General features: G+C 43.2%; 1 protein-coding gene and 1 long non-coding RNA gene across 3 annotated transcripts; one reads left to right on the top strand and one right to left on the bottom strand.

Annotated features, from left to right (window-relative positions):
* Nucleotides 1-9,098: 9,098 nt before the first annotated feature.
* LOC117794873 (uncharacterized) lies at nt 9,099-9,770 on the bottom strand. Its single transcript, XR_004618745.2, has 2 exons — nt 9,677-9,770; nt 9,099-9,534 (listed from the first exon to the last, which is right to left on the bottom strand). It is a non-coding gene; the product is annotated as an uncharacterized lncRNA (long non-coding RNA).
* Nucleotides 9,771-9,835: 65 nt separating this feature from the next.
* Mfsd5 (major facilitator superfamily domain containing 5) lies at nt 9,836-12,066 on the top strand. 2 transcript variants are annotated; one of them, XM_027949929.2, is made up of 2 exons: nt 9,836-9,930; nt 10,491-12,066. In XM_027949929.2, exon 2 carries the CDS (start codon nt 10,509-10,511, stop codon nt 11,859-11,861), a length of 1,353 nt encoding a protein of 450 aa, XP_027805730.1. In that variant the 5' UTR covers nt 9,836-9,930; nt 10,491-10,508; the 3' UTR covers nt 11,862-12,066. The 2 variants fall into 2 exon arrangements, with proteins under 2 accessions (XP_027805730.1, XP_027805731.1); XM_027949930.3 differs by lacking the exon at nt 9,836-9,930 and adding an exon at nt 9,998-10,141.
* The last annotated feature ends 7,345 nt before the right edge of the window (nt 12,067-19,411 follow it).

The raw sequence follows: 19,411 nt of genomic DNA, 5'->3' as shown, positions 1-19,411 counted from the left end.
TACCAGTTGGATTTCCCCAACTACTCAGGGGCTCTCGACCACTGAGCCACATCCCCAGCCTTATTTTGTATTTTATTTAGAGACAGGGTCTCACTGAGTTGCTTAGCACCTCACTTTTTCTGAGGCTGACTTTGAACTCACCATCTTTCTGCCTCAGCCTCCTGAGCCGCTAGGATTATAGCAGCTTTTTTTATTGGTGCAGTATACTTGTACAAATGATGGAATTTGTTGTTTCACATTCATATATACACAACATACACACAATACAGCAATATAATTTGGCCAATTATGTTCTTTTCTTTCTGCTTATTTTTTTCTCTATATTTCTACTGCATTCTCTCCCCCCACTGTTTACATTGGGACATTTTGCCTTCACCAAGCTTTTGTCACTGTATCGGTCTTTGCTACTCTCTATTTCTCCTGATTTAAAGACATATCTGGGGCTGGGGGTGTAGCTTAGTGGTACAGTGCTGGCTTAGCATGTATGAGGCACTGGGTTTGATCTTCAGCACTACATAAAAATAAATAAAAATAAAGGTATTGTTTCTATGCAACTAAAATATTTATTTAATTAATTTGTTTATTTTTTTGTGGTGCTGGGGATTGAATCCAGGGCCTTATGCATGTAAGGCAAGCACTCTACCACCTGAGATATTATCCCCATCCCTAAAAAATTTATTTAAAAAAATTTTTTTTTAAAAGACATATCTTTTTCTTTCCTCCTTCCCTGCCTCAGTCCCTGCCTTCATGGCTACTTTCTTCTTTGGTCTTTCTCTTCACCTCCTATCTCTCTGCTCTTCTATTTATTCTGCTTCTGGGTGCCATCTCATTTGTGATCTCTTCTGTTTCTATTTCCCTTTCTGTATCTGTCTCTCTTCCTGTCTTCTGTGTCTAGCTGTTTTATCATTTCCTATCTCTCTTTCTGCCTCTCCTCTCCTTCTCCCTCTCTCCCCCTCTCTCTATCCTTGTATCTCTCCTCCTGGGTCCTTCGGCTGTCTGCACAACAAAACAAACCAGATCTGTGCCATATCTATCTCATTTCTACCCAGGGGCCAGGACATTGAGCTCTCCAGTGTCTGTCTGTACTACGCAGACCATGCACGGGAGGGAGTGAGGGGCAGACAGTTACCAGAGTAGCACCTCCCTTCCCCAAGTACTACCTAGGCCACCCTTTCCTGCTCAGTTTTAAGCCCAAACATTATTATCATTTTGTAATTTTTCATTTTGTACCATGGATTGAACCCAGGGGTGCTTAACCACTTAGCCATATCCTCAGCCCTCTTTTAAATTTTGAGACAGGGTCTCACCAAATTGCTGAAGCTGGCCTCTTACAATCCTCCTTCCTCAGGCTACCCAAGTCACTGGGATTATAGGCATGCACCATCGTGCCCAGATAAGCCCAACCATTTTTTAAAATGATATTTCAGCAAGGTGGCACAAGTCTGTAATCCCAGCAATTCAGGAGACTAAGGCAGGAGGATAACAAACTGGAGACCAGCCTTGGCAACTTAGTGAGACCCTGTCTCAAAATAAAAATAAAAAGCTTGGCCAGGAATGGTGGCACACACCTATAATCCCAGTGGCTCAGGAGGCTGAGGCAGGAGGATTTTCAAAGCCAGCCTCAGCAACAGCGAGGAGCTAAGCAACTCAGGGAGACCCTGTCTCTCAATAAAATACAAAATAGGGCTGGGGATGTGGCTCAGTGGTCGAGTGCCCCTGAGTTCAATCCTCAGTACCCCTCTCAAAAAACAAAAAACAAACAAACAAAAGAAAAAAAACCCTGGTGCTGTAGTTCAGTGGTATAGCACCCCCAGGTGCAATCCCCAGTATGGCAAAAAGAAAAAAGATATTTCAGGAATGGAGATACAGTTTAGTGGCAGAACACTTGCCTAGTATGATCAAGATCCTGGATTCTATCTCAACACCATAAATAAATAAATAAACAAATAAATAAATAAATAATAGAAACAATGTCTCTCCAAGCTTCTTATTCTGTAAGTTGGCAACTAAAAATAAAAAGTGGGGACTGGGATCGTGGCTCAGTGGCAGAGCACTTGCCTCGCATGTGTGAGGCACTGGGTTCAATACGTAGCACCACATTAAAAAAAAAATGTAAATAAATCAAATAAAGGTATTGTCTACAGATTAAAAAAATAAAAAATAAAAGTGGCCTGTGGATGAGCTTAGCTCAAAACTATAGGGGAAAAAAAAAAAAAAACATTGAATTAAGCATTTAGGATTTATGCTGCCTGTTCTATATAAACTATGTTTCAGGACAGCCAAATAGCTCTTACTGATGGAGACAACCTCTTATTTAAAGAAGACTTCCAGCTAATATGGAAGGATTATGGGAGAAAAAAATCACCATTTTGCAATTCCCAATGAATTAAAGCAAGAATCATGTATGGGTAAATCAAAGATGATGATTGATGAAGACTTTTGCAGTGGAAGAACCAAGCTGCCACCATCTGAGCCCACTGATGAGTCTTAGCATCACTAAAAAGCAACATAAACAGATGCCAGGTACCTCCTGATGTGATACAGTTTGAAGCACTCAGCATCAAGGAAGGGGTCTTCCTAAACAAGGAGACAACCAAGACACTGAAGATGAATCTAATCAAATCTCCAGAGCTAACTTCCATTTCATGGGAAATTCAGGAGACGGAGGCTCATGTGAAATATCACTGAAGAAGTAAGCAGATGCATCCCAAACGTGGGACATTCTAAAGGAAATCTGACCCAGTTTCCTCAAGTAGTCAATGGCTTAAGGGGGGAGAGTTAGAAGGGTTTTAAAAAGACAACTATAGGGCTGAGGGTGTAGCTTGTAGTAGTAGAGGCTTTGCCTAGTGTGTGTGTGATGTTCTGGGTTAATCCCCAGCAACACACACACGCACACACACACACATAAGACCAACTACTTACACAGAACATGTGGACTTCTTTCAGTTCGTGATTTGTAGAACCAATTATAAAAAGATACTTTCAGACAGTTGGGAACATTTAATTGTGGACTGGGTATTTATGATGCCAAAGAATCAGTGCTAATTTTGCTAGTTGTAAAAATGGCCCTGGAAAAAAAAAAAAAGGCCCTGAAGTTATATAAGAGAAGGTCCTTATTTCCTAGAGACACATGCTGACATGTACAATAAAGCAAATTCTTTAATTTTAAATATTTCAGAAGAGAATTAAGAACAGAAAGAAAAGAGTAGAGGGCACAAACAGTGACAAAATTCATAATTGTTGAATTAGTATATGTGGGTTCATAGAACAATGCTATCTTTGTGTATGTTTCAAACATTTTCATAATAAAATTTTTAAATGAAGTTCCTCTGGTAAGCCTGGTTTTTAATAACTCCCAGAGTGTCCTTCCCAACTATCCTGAGATCCAGGACTTCCCCCATGGTTCCTCACACACAGATGCCAGCCCTCCCTTCCCATTATCGGAAGCATGTCCTAGAGATGGATTGTGTTCACTTTTACCCCTCCAGTCTTCCACAGGCAATTTCTTGTTAGGACTTTTCCCACCTAAGCTTCACAGCTCTGAGGGGCCAAGACAACCGTAAATATTCCATAAATATTTTGATTAGGCACTACAATAAAAAAAGATAATCCAAAATAATATAATCTTGCTTTTGGTCTCTATTAGATGCTTCTGAGAAAAATACAATATGATAATGGTAGAAAACTGGTCTCTGCCCTGTGAAACAGAAAGCAAAAATAAAAGGTCATACTATTATATCCATTATCTTTATCCAGGACAACCTCCATATCCAAAGAAAAGAACACCAAGAAATTAGAAACTTGTTGTCATGAGTTCAAGGAGCTGATGCTCAGCAATAAGATGGAGGGCAGTCAGTGCCCAATGCCCTCACTAACTGAGTGACCTTGGAGAAGTCATGAGTTTTTTAATAATAGTATTTCTGAATGAAAGCCTGGGAACAATAACCTCTTTTTACTCTCCAGTAGTTTGACACCTAGTGGTGAAGACACTTTTCAACTTGTAAGATATAACTCAGCTGTTTTATCCTAAGAAAGTATTTCTCTGGATATAATCTCTGACCCTGTACACTATACTCTCCAAGCATTAATATTAACAACATTTACTAATCATTGTGCAGGCAGCTAGACTCATTTAATTTTCTCAGAAACCTTGTGAGCATGGAATTAGAAAGATCTGGGTCCCAGATCCTATTTTACCTCTTACTATGGGACTCTGGAGATGTGAACTACCTTCCCCAACTCTGGGAGATAATAATCATATCCACCTTAAAGGTTGTTGGGACAATTAAGTAAAATATTTCATCTATAGCAGTTGTCCCAGAACTTTTTTTTTTTTTTTTTTTCCATTTCAGTGCTGGGATGGAACCCAGGGCTGTAAGCATGCTACGCAAGTGCTCTACCCCGACCCACATCCCCAGTCCAACCAGGACTTTTTTTTTTTTTATTGGGTATGGAACTCAGGGGCACTCAACCACTGAGCCACATCCCCAGCCCTATTTTGTGTTTTATTTAGAGACAGGGTCTCCCTGAGTTGCTCAGTACCACACTAAATTGCTGAAGCTGGCTTTGAATTAACAATCCTCCTGCCTCAGCCTCCGGAGCTGCTGGGATTACGGGTATACGCCATGGCACCCAGCACCCTTCTTAAAACAGAGTTTAGGTACATAGTAACTGTTTGATAAATGTTAACAGTCAACATGTGCCAATACTTTGTACAATACTTTCATGGATTAATTTATTTATTCATGTATTCATAGAAAATTTTGGAATATTTATTACATAGCAATGACTGTTTTAAGTACTGGAAACAGGTAAACAGATAAAGGACAAGGGTTATAGCTCAGTTGGAAGAGTGCTTGCCTTGCATGCACAAGGCCCTGCGTTCAATCCCCAGCACCATAAATAAATAAATAAATAAAATTAAAAAAAAACCAATCAGATAAAAATCTGTAGGGAGAAGAGATAAAAGTAAAACATATAGTATTCTAGAGGGTGTTAAGTACGGAGAAAAAGTATCAAAGGAGAACAGAGTTGGAAGAAGAGCAGATAGATATACTGTGGTAGAAGTGGTCATGCTGCTGTTTTAAACAGCATGGCCAAAGATGGCTCTGATAAGTCGACATTTGAACAGGAAACTGGAAAAGGTGAGGGAGAGAATTATGTTGGTATTTTGGGAAAAAAAAAAAAAAAAACTTGCAGTTAACAGTGTGCAAAGGCCTGGGTGGTAGCCTATGTAGACAGTGTAGAAGGCAGAGTGGTAGAGGATAAGGTCAGAGAAGTAGCAGAAGGCCAGAGGACAGAGGGCTTTTAAGTCATTATAAAGACTTTTAGAGGAGGAAAAGGGGAAATACTAGGGGCAAAAAAGATTTTGCTTTTACCCTTAGTGAGAAGGGGAGCCAATGGAGGGTCCTGAGGACATATTTCAGAATGGAGGGAGGTTAAATAACTTTTCCAAGGTAGAATAGCTCCTAAGAGGGGGAAGCTGGAACTTCAGCTTCAAGGCTACACCTGCCTGTCCCTCTCAGGGGATTGAACCCAGGGGTACTGTACCACTGAGCTACATCCTCAGCCCTTTTTATTATTTATTTTAAATCCATATTTTATTTTATTAGCAGCACTGGGGATTGAACCCTGGGGCACTTTATGAGCTATATCCCCGGCCCCTTTTATTTATTTATTTTGAGATAGTGTATCCCTAAATTGCTGAGGCTGGCCTTGAATTTATGATCTCCTGCCCCAGTTTCTTTTTCTTCTTCTTCCTCTTCCTTCCTCCTCCTCCCTCCTCCCCCCTCTCCTCCTCCTCCCTCTCCTCCTCCTCCTCTTCTTCTTCTTCTTCTTTTGGTACCAGGGATTGAACACAGGGGCACTCAACCTCTGAGCCACATCCCCAGCCCTTTTGATTTTTTATATTGAGACAGGCTCTCTCTGAGTTGCATAAGGCCTAGCTAAATTGCTGAGGCTGTTTTTGAACTTGTGATCCTACTGCCTCAGCTTCCCAAGCTACTGGGGTTACTGGTGTGTGCCATGGTACCCGACCTGCCTCACTCAGCCTCTTGAGTAGCTGGGATTACAGGTGTGTACCACTGTACCAAGCTTGAAAGTAATTTTAAGTTAATTGTGCAAATGGCCTAAACTTTACTTCAAAAGTGACTTTATTAAAATTCAACTGAACAAAATATTAGGTATAGGTACCTAACTGATATGTAATATAAGGTATGCATTCATGAAGGTATTTTCTAGAAATAGGTTATCATTTTATTTTGAGGAATGCACTGTATTTCAAATGATTAATGTTCAAGTCAAGTAGAGTGGTACATGACTATAATCCCAGCAACTAAAGAGGCTGAGCCTGAGCAACTTAGTAAGATCCTATCTCAAAATAAAAGATAAAAAGTATTGGGGATGTAGCTTAGTGGTAAAGCACCCTTAGATTCAATTCCCAGTACAAAAAAAAAGAAAAAGAAAACAAAAAAAAAAAAAAAAGGAAAAGAAAGAGAAATTGTTTTCCAGGAACTGAAAAGTATGAAAAATAACGAATGGCAAAAAAATAATGAAGATAAAATCTTTAAAATTATCCTCTGGGCGGGGATATATCTCAGTTGGTAGAGTGCTTGCCTTGAATGCACAAAGACCTGGATTCAATCCCCAGCACCACAAAAAAACAAACAAACAAACAAAAAAACTCTAAAAATATGCTTCAAAAATCATGTGTGAAATTTGGTATCTTTGAAGAATCTTCGATAGTGGATAAAGTGATTATCACCTATTATAGACACAATTTGCTGAGACAAATTATAAGATGTAAAACTAAGATTCGGGGCTGAGGCTGTAGCTTAATGGCAGAGCACTTGCATGTGTGAGGCACTGGGTTCGATCCTTAGCACCACATAAAAATGAAACAAATAGGGCAAGGGTTGTGGCTCAGCAGTAGAGCACTTGCCTAGCACATGTGAGGCCCTGGGTTCAATTCTCAGCACCACATAAAAATAAATAAGTAAAATAAAGATATTGTGTCCAACTACAACTAAAAAATAAATACTTAAAAAAAATGAAACAAAAGCATGCTGTCCATCTACAACTAGAAAAACATTTAAAAAAAAAAACATAAGATTTGGTTATAAATTCTGGGCACTGTGTGGAGTTTTGGGATATTGCATCAATTTTGATTTATATTGTAGAAAAAGTGCTGGAGGCTGGGTGCAGTAGCACACACCTGTAATCCCAGAGACAAAGACAGGGGTTGGGAGGTGGAGGTGGCGGGGTGCTGAGGCAGGAGGATCATGAATTCAAAGCCAGCCTCAGCAATTTAATGAGGCACTAAGCAACTCAGTGAGACCTTGTCTCTAAATAAAATACAAAATAGGGCTGGGGATGTGGCTTAGTCGAGTGCTCCTGAATTTAATCACCGGTACTCCCCCTCCAAAAAAATACTGGATTCCAATCTACAGGTACCTTAAGGGAAAACAGACTAACAAGTATCTTCTGAAATCTACAACATCAATGGAAAAAACAAGCAAGAAGGTCCTATGATTATTATAGAGTCAATATAAATAATGAAATTTTCATTGTAAAATGGTTAGATAATAAATGTGCCATTGTTGGAATGAACTATCATACAGTGGAACCACTTGGCAAAGTTCAGACATGGAAGAAAGAAAGAGCACAGCCAATGTACCTCAACCAAAGGTAATGGGTACCTTTAACAATTTCAATGATGATACAGATAAACACTATTGGTTGGTTTCCAAATATTCTACTTCTATTAGAGGTAAAAAATGGTATTGGCCTCCAGACACTCAATAATTGATGTGCATTGTAAATGCACGAATTATTCACAAATTTGGGAAAAAAGACAAGAAAGATCTCATAAATCTGCTGGATTTCAAGAGACATCTAAGCAAGGTGCAATGGCCACTGCCTGTAATTCCAGCAGCTTTGGAGGCTGAAGTAGGAGGATAAAAAGAGGCCAGCCTGGGCAATTTAGCAAGACCCTGTCTCAAAACCAAAAAATGTAAAGGACCGGAAAAATAGCTCAATGGTAGAGTGTCCCTGGTTCAATATCACTACTGGGGTGCAGGGAAGACATCTGCTTAGCATTCCAAAAACAATGCAATGAGAAACCACCAGGAAGAAGATCCAGACCTACTACTGTCCAAGATATCAGATTTGACATGATAAGTTAAATTATTCTCAAACAAGAACAAGAATGTCAAAACAAGCCATGTCATGGAAAACAGAAAACATATTGTCAAAAATGTAATGTAGGGTTGGGGATGTAGCTCAGTTGGTAGAGTGCTTGCCTCACATGCACAAGGCCCTGGGTTCAATCCCCAGCACACACACACACACACACACACAAAGTAATATAAGTATTTTGTTCTTTTCCACCAAAACAATTTTTTGTTTTGGTAGTGGGTACCAGGGATTGAACCCAGGGACATGCTTAATTAACCACTAAGCCACATCCCCAGCCCTTTTTATTTTTTGAGACAGGGTCTTGCTAAGTTGCTGAGGCTGGCTTTGAACTTGCCATCCTCCTGCTTCAGCCTTTGGAGTGGGCTGGGATCATAGGCATGTACCACTGGAAAGGGTCTTCCCACCAAAACTGAAAAGGTCATGAAAATAACTTTTTTGTGGGGCTGGGGTTGTGGCTCAGTAGCAGAGCACTTGCCTGGCATGTGTGAGGCACTGAGTTTGATCCTCAGCACCACATATAAATAAAAAAATAAAAAATAAAGGTACATCAACAACTAAAAAATATTTAAAGACAAAAAAAGAACTTTGTATATTGTATGCTGTATAAAAGGATATGGTATTTGCCCGATGTCTTATTTATAGGTTGGCTTATATATGTGAAAGATACCTCTAAACAGGGCATTATAGTATTTTCTTTTTTTTACACTGGGAATTGAACCCATAGTCACTCTACTACCAAGCTACTCCCCGACCCCCCTTTTTATTTTTTGATACAGGGTCTTGCTAAATTGCCAAGGTTGGCCTTGAACTTGCAATCCTTCTCTCTCAGCTGTCCCAGGAGCTGGAATATCAGGCATGCGCCAGCTGTATTTTCATTCTTAATAAGTTATATAAACTCTAGATTATCATTTCCAACCTAATTTAATGCATCGTTGTCAATTTCGTTGAAATATTATTCACAGAATTGAAATTTGAGGACTTAATGGGTTAAAGCTATGCTGTCACTGAACTTTAGCCTTCTTTATTTGGGCACGGATCTGACTTCATACAGAGAAACTGGGACGCTATGAAGTTATGTAGCTTGCCTAAGGCCACACAGCTGGTAAGTGACAGTTTACCAGCTGGATTGGAACCTTGGTCTGTCGGAGGATCCAGTCCAAGTTCCCAGCCCTACACCGCCTCCCTCAGGTGTCTGGACTGCAACTGATTTCTTGTCTGGAGGTTATTATGCTGCGAAAAGAGGCAAAACCAGAAGCCGTCTTGGCTTAGGGCAGCCAAATTCATTAAGAGGAGGCAGCTCCTGGATCTGAGGCACTGCAGGCATCTTTCCCAGGCACTCTGCGCAGAGAAAGAGAGAAAGTGAGTTTTAAAGTCGAGGTGGCCCCACAAGTCGGAGAGAGTGTCACGAGAAGGCAGCGGGTCAGGCTGGATCAGGAGCAGCAACTGCCACCCCCGCGGACCATTCCCCTCCCCATCCTACCTCACACCGACCTCGGGAGCGCGGCGCCCGGGCGCAAGCAGGAGGAGTGATGGGGCGGGGCTTTCGCGCCGCGCCCCCGTCACGTGACGAAATCATCATGGCGGCGGCCGGAGGCCTGCCAGGCTCCCGGAAGCAGGCTGTGAGGGGCGGGCGCGCTGCTGGAACCCGAGGGAAGCCAGAGCCAGAGCGGGGAGGGCGGCCCGGCGGCCTGGAGCCGGACGTGTCCGGAGTGTCCCCGCAGACCGGGACAGCAGGTGAGACCCAGGCCGAGCAAGGCGCGAGCAGGTGTGGTGGCTCTGGGCGGGGGCTAGGGGGCGCAGGGATGTGCTGGTGTCCTGGAGGAGGGGAAATCTAGGTGCACGCGCGTGACCATGAAGCAATACAAGAGGCTCGCGCGGGCGAGAGATGCATGGGAATATGTCGAGATACTGAGGGCAAAAATGGGCTTCTCAGCAAGAATGGAAGGTAACAGAGGAACTGCAGAAGCTGTTGTGGAAGAGGGTAGCAGCCCCTTTAGAATTTGCAGGACCTGGATTACTGTAGGGACTCCCTCTTTGCCATGCCTGGCAAGGGTGGGGCGAATGCTCAGGCCTCGCCCTCCTCTTACCTCTCCCTGCCCCACAGTGTCCTAGGAGACAGCTCTGGCGGGCCACTCCTCCCACCCACCCAACTGGTCCCTCCAGTCTGAGCTCTTGGGGGTAGGGTGGAGTTGGCAGGGGGGTTGGGTGGAGCTACCCTCTGCTTAGACACCCAGCCCCTTGACAGTGCTACCCGGATGTGACTCTCATCCTCCCCGCCCCCTTTTTCTCCCCAGGTCGTCCGGGGGCCCACCATGCTGGTGACTGCCTACCTGGCTTTTGTAGGCCTCCTGGCCTCTTGCCTGGGTTTGGAGCTGTCAAGATGCCGGGCTAAACCTCCTGGAAGGGCCTGCAGCAATCCCTCCTTCCTTCAGTTTCAACTGGACTTTTATCAGGTCTACTTCCTTGCCCTGGCAGCTGATTGGCTCCAGGCCCCCTACCTCTATAAACTCTACCAGCATTACCACTTCCTGGAGGGTCAAATTGCCATCCTCTATGTTTGTGGCCTTGCCTCAACAGTCCTCTTTGGCCTAGTGGCCTCCTCCCTTGTGGATTGGCTGGGTCGTAAGAAGTCTTGTGTCCTCTTCTCCCTCACTTACTCTCTATGCTGCTTAACCAAACTTTCTCAGGACTACTTTGTGCTGCTGGTGGGCCGAGCACTTGGTGGGTTGTCCACTGCCCTCCTCTTCTCAGCATTCGAGGCCTGGTACATCCATGAACACGTGGAGCGGCATGATTTCCCTGCCGAGTGGATCCCAGCTACCTTTGCCCGAGCTGCCTTCTGGAACCATGCACTGGCTGTAGTGGCAGGTGTGGCAGCTGAAGCTGTGGCTAGCTGGATGGGGTTGGGGCCTGTAGCACCTTTTGTGGCCGCCATCCCTCTGCTGGCTCTGGCTGGTGTCTTGGCCCTTCGCAACTGGGGAGAGAACTATGACCGGCAGCGTGCCTTCTCAAGGACTTGTGCTGGAGGCCTGCGCTGCCTCCTGTCGGACCGTCGTGTGCTGCTTTTGGGCACCATACAAGCCCTGTTTGAAAGTGTCATCTTTATCTTTGTCTTCCTCTGGACACCTGTTCTGGACCCACATGGGGCCCCACTGGGCATTGTCTTCTCCAGCTTCATGGCAGCTAGCCTGCTGGGTTCTTCCCTGTACCGCATCGCTACCTCCAAGAGGTACCACCTTCAACCCATGCACCTACTCTCCCTTGCTGTCCTCATCGTTGTCTTCTCTCTCTTCATGTTGACTTTCTCCACCAGCCCAGGCCAGGAGAGTCCAGTGGAGTCCTTCATTGCCTTCCTACTTATTGAGTTGGCCTGTGGTCTGTACTTTCCCAGTATGAGCTTCCTGCGGAGAAAGGTGATCCCTGAGACAGAGCAGGCTGGGGTACTCAACTGGTTCCGGGTGCCCCTACACTTACTGGCCTGTCTAGGGCTCCTTGTCCTCCATGACAGTGATCGAAAGACAGGCACTCGGAACATGTTCAGCATCTGCTCTGCTGTCATGGTGATGGCTCTGCTGGCAGTGGTGGGACTCTTCACCGTGGTAAGGCATGATGCTGAGCTTCGGGTACCCTCACCCACAGGGGAGCCCTATGCCCCTGAGCTCTAACCCTGTTCTAGTACAATGGGTCTGGGATGGACTCTGAATCCCACCTCTCCAGGGTTGTACAGATCTCACTGTGACTGTCCTGCAGCCGCTCCTGCCAGTGCTTTGTGTTGGGAAGAACATGGGGGTGATGGACTGGAAAGGTGCCAAAAGTTGACTCTGTTACTCCCTTTCCCCTTTCCATTTAAAAATAAACACTTTTAATGGATTATTGATTTGATTTACTCATCCTCACCTGTACCCATCTCAAATGTTTCTTTCTGGTGAGTGGGCAGCTGGAGGTTTTGAGATAAAGGTGGAATTGCCAGCAAAAGGTTTGTATTTCTAAATTCTTCAAGCTTACACCTCAAATTGAGAGCTGCTAAGATTGCTTTTCAGCAGAACTGGGCAGAAAGGACCTGAGGCTCCTATGTCTTGCACACCTCTCTTGTACAGGCACTATCCCCAGTTGCCAAATAGAACCTTTCTCTGAATCTTGGATGAGACAATCTCTGAAGCACATGGGGTAAATGCATAGTATTCCAGGCCACTGACAAGTCCAGGAGCTTGGTCTGCTGCTGTGACCACCCTTTAGTGCAAACCCAAAGCCATTCCTGCAGGAGTAAGCTTGCAGCTCCGCAGGTTCATGCTGCCAGCCTCTGCCTCTGGCTATAAATGTACCATTTGTTTGGCATCATCTGAGCCCATCAGGTTCTGTATCCCCACATGAAAACTAAGTAAAGGACTGAGGGACAAGGACATCTTGTCTGTACCTGACTTTTCCCCACCCAGCGTGACTGAGGGTGAGGAAGCATCAGGGCAGGAACAGTACCAGTGGGAACACCAGTTCTGTGGGTCCCTCCCTGCCTCACCTTTGATTGTATCTGCCCTTCCCCCTCCCACCCAAACCTGGGCTTCTCAGGATAAGCAGAGCTAGCTTTAAAAAGGGTAGGGATGGAGGGAGACTGGCTCAAGGGTATATCCTGGAATGTGTTTGAGATGGGCATGGGGGACCCACTTGTTCTAGAAAGGGGTTGAGGACCTTTGGGTGTCAGACTGCTTCCCAGACAGGAAGATTTGAGATGTTCCAAATCTTGCAGGTCTCAACCTGTGTGGAGAGATAGCATCGGCTGGTGCTTGAGGAATGTGGGGTGGAAGTGCTCCTGTAGGGTGAGGCTGGGGGAGAAATGGACAATGGACGGTGGTCTCAGGTCCAGAAAAATCACATGTTCCCCCATTCAAGCTACAGAGTTGAGGTTAAGAACAAAATACAGGTATCTTTCCCTCCCCCCATCATCTTGAGACTAAAGACAGTCTTACAATAACTCCATTTCCTCTTTCTGCCCTGTTGAGCTAGACCTTGATATATTTTAGTCAGTTATTTGTAGACTTTCCATCTCTGAAATCATACTATGATCTCGAAGGCACATGGAAACTCTCACTCATCTTTGAGATATATATGCTTTGTCCATGGCTGTGCTTAGTAGATGTCTGGAGAGGAGAGAGGCTAGCTTCTGCCTGATTTTTCAAGAGCTACCCATGTGGGAAGTCTATTAGACTAGAATATCTAGGGTCTAGTTAATGATTTGTTGTTTTAGATGATAATAATTATTTACTGTTGGAACTATGAGGGGGCCCCACATTCCTAAGTGATAAGGAAATAGGGGGAATAGGTGAGACAGACTAATGAGATTCCTTTAGCTTTGTCCCTACTAAGCTTGCTTCAAAGGGGCTGGTGGCAGAGTGTGAAGGGGTCTTTCATGTCAGACTTCTGTGTGCTAAGAGCTGAAAGACAGTGTAGGGATTGTCCATTCAGGCTTAAGCATATTTTTTTAAATGTTTTTTAGTTGTCCATGGACCTTTATTTTATTTATTTACTTATTTATATGTGATGCTGAGAATTTAACCCAGTGCCTCACGTACACTAGGCAAGCACTCTCCCACTGAGCTACAACTTCAGTCCTTAAGCATATTTTTTATTAAGCACCTACTATATGTCATGCATTGTATTGCTAGGTGCTGGTGCTTCCCCACAGCCCCAAGAGGAAAATCCACTTAAGTAAAGGAAGTGACTTGCCTAAGGGCATGTAGTAAATGAGTGGCAAAAGAGACTAAACCTTGCCTGTGGCAACTAGCCCAGTGCCCCATCTATAACACATGTTGCCTTTGTCCTGTGGGCCTTCACCTAACTGCCTTTAGCTTCTAGCCCTGCTCTCCCATCCCAAGCTCTGTCCCTGGAGATGAGCAAAAGAGTGGTCCTTGGCCAACTGATTCACTGTCCATATGGTACGCATGAGGGATTGGTTCACTAGGTATGCACCGCCCACAAATGCTGCACATGATGTTCTTCCTGAGGCAGCATAGGGAAGTGGTTAAGAGCTTGGTAAGATGCTGCTCAGTGGTGGAGCACTTGCCTAGTGTGCTTGAGGCCCTGGGTTCTATCTCCAGCACCAATGGTGGCGGGCAATGTATGGATCTGGACCAAACTGCCTGGTTTAAATCCAGCTCTACTCCTCTATGCCTCAGTTTTCTTATCTGTAAAGTGAGGAGGACAGTATAGTTTCTACCCTATAGGACTCTGGTGAAATTTAAATGTATTACTGTATTTAAGTGCTTAGAACAGTATTTGACCAGGCATGGTAGCATGTACCTATAATCCAAGTTGCTCTGATAGCAGAGGTGGGAGGGGAAATTGAGCCCATGGGTTTAAGTGCAGCCTGGGCAATTTACTGAGACCCTGTCTCAAAAAACAAACAAACAAACAGAACTTGGCCCACAGTATCAAGTACTACACAAGTAGTTTTACTTTCTTTTTATCTTAGTGCTAGCATTGAACCCAGAGCCTCATGCATGCGAAGCATGTGTTGTAACCCAGCTATATTCCTAGCCCCAATGTTTGCCTTTACATTTTATTCATTCATTTATTCATTTCTGGTACTGGGGATTGAATCCAGGGATGCTTAACCACTGAGCCACAGCCCAGCCATTTTTTTTTTGGGGGGGGGGGTTACCAGGGATCGAACTCAGGGCACTCGACCCCTGAGCTACATCCCCAGCCCTATTTTGTATTTTATTTAGAGACAGGGTCTCACTGAGTTGCTTAGCGCCTCGCTTTTGCTGAGGCTGGCCTTGAACTCGTGATCCTCCTGCCTCAGTCTCCCCAGCCTCTGGGTTATAGCTATGCGCCACCTCACCTGGCCCCCAACCTTTTTAATTTATTTCTTTTTTTAAATTAATTTGTTCTAATTAGTTATACATGATAGCAGAATATATTTCAATTCATTGTACACAAATGGAGCACAACTTTTCATTTCTCTGGTTGTACAAGATGTAGTGTCACACCATATGTGCACTCACACATGTACATAGGGTAATAATGTCCATCTCATTCCACCGTCTTTCCTGCCTTGTCTTCATTTTGAGACAGGGACTCACCAAGTTGCTGAGGCTGGCCTCAAACTTGAGATCCTCCTGCCTTAGCCTTCTGAGTCACTGGGATCACAGGCATGAACCACCATGCCCTGCTATATTTTGTTTTCTAACTTTTCTAATTCAGTTGAGTATATCTGGATTGCGTGTGAGAGAGTGGATGGGGCTTTAATGGGGTATAGATCTTTCTAACACATACCAGTGGTTGGGGGATTCCCAACATGTTTATCTTTGGTCCTCGCCCAAATTAAAGTATCAGGCTATCTGAGAAACTTTCTACTTTGGATGTATGTGAGCAGCTGAATTGGGTGTCAGTATGTTCCACTTGAACTCATTTCCTCTTCCTCAAGAGGGAAGGTCAGTTTGGGGTCAAACCATCTTTCATTTTGAGGCTCATGATTTTCTGAATTCCCATCCAACTAGACTCATTATTTGATCTGTAGCTTTTAATTAGTCCTGAGGAAGGAAGAGAAACATCCCAAGAAACCAGGAGCCAATGAATGGGAAGCAGGGGGTCAGTCTTTTCTGGAAATTCAGTCCCTGGTCTGGGAGGGGAGGAGTAATTTCCATCTAGTAATGAGCTGGATCTAGGATCCATTCCCAAATTCTCTCCTTGTACCCTCAGTCCTATTATCCTCCCTATCTCTTTTATCCTTCCTTCCTTTTTCTTCTAGTACTCAAGATTGAAATTGAACCCAGGGCCCAGGGACAATTTAACCACTGAGTTATATCCCCAGACCCTTTTATTCTTTTTTTTTTTTTTTTGTAGTTCTGGGGATTGAACCCAGGGCCTTGTGCATGAGAGGCAAGCACTTTGTCAACTGAGCTACATCCCCAGCCCTATCATTTTTTTTTTTAACTTTATTTATTTGTTTATTTTATGTGGTGCTGGGGATCAAACCCAGTGCCTCACATGTACTAGGCAAGTGCTCTATCATTGAGCCACAACCCCTTTCCCTTTTCATTCTTTTATTTCTTTTTTGTACAGTGCTAAGGATTGATCCAGGGATTTGCACAGGCTAGTAGGCAAGTTCTGTATCACTGAACTGCACACTCAGCATGTTTTTTTGTTTTTTTTTTTTTTTTAATTTTCTACCATCACCTCCCAACAGAATCAGAGAACAGAAATACAAAACAAATAAAGGTTTCATGCTTAGGATCAGTTCTAATGTTATAAAAAACACTTCACTTTTGGTTTAAAATTTTTTTAACAATAAAATTATATTATTTTTAAAAAATAATTTAATCTGGTGGACTAGACCTTAGACATTTAACAGTGGTGGTCTCTGATGAGTGGGATTAATGGAGCCTATCATTTTTTTTACATTCCAACCCCAGCCCTCAGGCAACATTTTATTCATTTATCTCTCTCTCTTCTCTTCTCTTCTCTCTCTCTCTCTCTCTTTGCAACACAATATTCTCATCAGTGACAGACCACATATATGACAATGGTCCCCTGAGACTATATCACCTAGAAACATTGTATCATTGTACCCATACTATCTTGTTTAAATTCTGTGATGTTCACACACACAATGATGAGATCAGCTACCAATACGTCTGCACTAATACTAAAGAACAATTCCCATTGTTAAGCAACACATAACAACATATTTGAATATGCTTATATTTATGCTATATTCATATATCTATATAGATATATACATTTAAAACATTTTTTTAGTTGTTGATGAACCTTTATTTTATTTGTTTTGTTTATATGTGGTACTGAGAATTTAACCTAGTGCTTCACACATATGTGGCAGATGCTCCACCACTGAGCCACAACCCCAGCCCTAGATATATACATTTTTATATATTAACTTACTTATATTAAATATATATTTCTGTGTTGCTTCTTTTTTTTTTTTTTTTTTTTGATACCGGGGTTCTGGAGATTGAATCCAGGAGTGCCTTACTACTGAGCTATATCCCTAGTCATTTTTATTTCATTTTTTAAAATTTTGAGACAGCATCTTGCTAAGTTGCCCAAATAGCTGAGATTATAGGTATGCACTACCACGCACAGCTCTGTGCTCTCTCTATAAATTTGGGAGTCAGATGAGGGATTAAATTATGTGACTCCAGTTCATATCAGGCAACAGTTTTTAAAAAAATATTTATTTTGGGGGTATATGGACACACACAATGCATTTTTTAGTTTTTGTTATGTGGTGCTGAGGATCAAACCCGGGTCCCACCCGTGCTAGGCGAGCGCTCTACCGCTGAGCCACAATCCCAGCCCCGCAACATTTTTTTTTAAAAATAATTATTTTTGGGGGCTGGGGATGTGGCTCAAGTGGTAGCGCGCTTGCCTGGCATGCGTGCGGCCCGGGTTCCATCCTCAGCACCACGTACAAACAAAGATGTTGTGTCCGCCGATAATTAAAAAATGAATATTAAGGGGCTGGGGATGTGGCTCAAGTGGTAGCGCGCTCGCCTGGCATGCGTGCGGCCCGGGTTCGATCCTCAGCACCACATACAAACAAAGATGTTGTGTCCACCGAAAAATAAATAAATAAATATTTAAAAAAAAAAAAGAATATTAAAATTCTCTCTCTCTTTAAAAAAATTATTTTTTAGTTGTAGTTGGACACAATACTTTATTTTATTTATTTATGTTTTTTTATGGTGCTGAGGGTGGAACCCAAGGCCTCATGAGCCAAAATCCCAGCCCTCAGGCAACATTTTATTCAGTTATCCATCTCTCTCTTGCTCACGGTCTCTCTCTCTCTCTCTCTTTTGTCCTGGGGATGGATCCCAAGACCTCACACATCCTGGACAAGCATTCCCACTAAGCTCACTTCCAGCCTGTTCTCTAGATAACTTCCTACTTGTCATAAGTGGAAGAGGAATAAAAAAGCATAAATTTGGGGCTATGGATATAGCTCAATTGGTGGAGTGCTTGCTTTGCATGTACAGGCCCTGGGGTCAATCCCCAGCACCACCAAAAAAAAAAAAGGAAGAAAAAAGCATAAATTCTCTGCCCTTGAGTTTATTTTGAGACAAGGTCTTATTATGTTGCTCAAGTGGTCTTGAACTTTTGGTTTCAAGCAATCATCTTGCCTCTGACTACAGAGTAGCAGGGACTAGTTGGCTGGCAGCCCACATCTGTAGTCCCAGGGCTTGAGGGGTTAAGGCAGGAGGATTGCAAGTTCAAAGCCAGCCTCAGCAACTTAATAAGGCCCTAGGTAACTTAGCAAGACCTATCTCAAAAAGAAAAAAATAATAAAAAAGTGCTGAGGATGTGATTGAGCACCCCTGGGTTCAATCCCTGGTACCAAAAAACAAAAACCAACACAAAACAAACAGCAGCCAAGACTAAAGGTGCACACCATCCTGCCCATAACTTGAATTCAAAATCAAATAGGTATAATAAGCACATCAGAAAAAGAGACCTAGAACACTCAATAAAGAATATGTAGAGCTGGGCATGGTGGCACATGCCTGTAGAACAGTTCAGGAGGCTGAGGCAGGAAGATCTGAGTTCAAAGCCAGTGAGGTGCTTAGCAACTCAGTGAGACCCTGTCTCTAAATAAAATACAAAATAGGGCAGGGGCGTGGCTCAGTGGTTAAAAATTATGTAAATGAGAATGATGTATTGAGAAAAATACTGTATTCATTGGTGAAAAAATTTATAAACAACAAAACGAAATTTATGAACACTTCCTTTCTTCTGGGTCCCTTGCACTACAGGATATATACCTGAAATGTTTGTAATGCACATTTAGCACCCGCATAAATAGTACATTCCAATACTGAGTTATTGTTCTTTTAAAAAGTTTTCCTTGCCAGATTCTCAGTTCCATAATGATAGAGAAGGATGATTTATCCAGCAGAGTACATCAAGGAAAAACTAACTGGAAGGCTTGGAGGAAGTAGGAAAGAGAAGCAGCTCCTGCTCAATCTGTATATTTGGGGAATGGTTAGTACTATTAAAGACTATGAAAGAGCTAAAAGCAGTGGTGCATGCCAGCTTCTCGGAAGGCTGAGGCAGGAGGATGGCAAGTTACAGTCTGCAAAATTTAATGAGACCCTGTCTTGAAATAAAAAGGGCAGCGCCGGGGGTTGGGTTGTGGGAGGTGTGGGGAGTGGTGACATAGGTTAGTGATGGAATACCACTGGGTACAATTCCAAATACAAGG

This window comes from Marmota flaviventris, chromosome 3 (genome assembly GCF_047511675.1).
Source record: "Marmota flaviventris isolate mMarFla1 chromosome 3, mMarFla1.hap1, whole genome shotgun sequence".
In the NCBI taxonomy this organism is placed as follows: domain Eukaryota; kingdom Metazoa; phylum Chordata; class Mammalia; order Rodentia; family Sciuridae; genus Marmota; species Marmota flaviventris.
The sequence above is the reverse complement of the archived record's forward strand: the minus strand, read 5'-3'. Positions and strand labels throughout refer to the sequence as shown.

Excerpts from the sequence above, each read along its gene's own strand:
- Mfsd5 (XM_027949929.2), top strand. The coding sequence starts at position 10,509 with ATGCTGGTGACTGCCTACCTGGCTTTTGTAGGCCTCCTGGCCTCTTGC.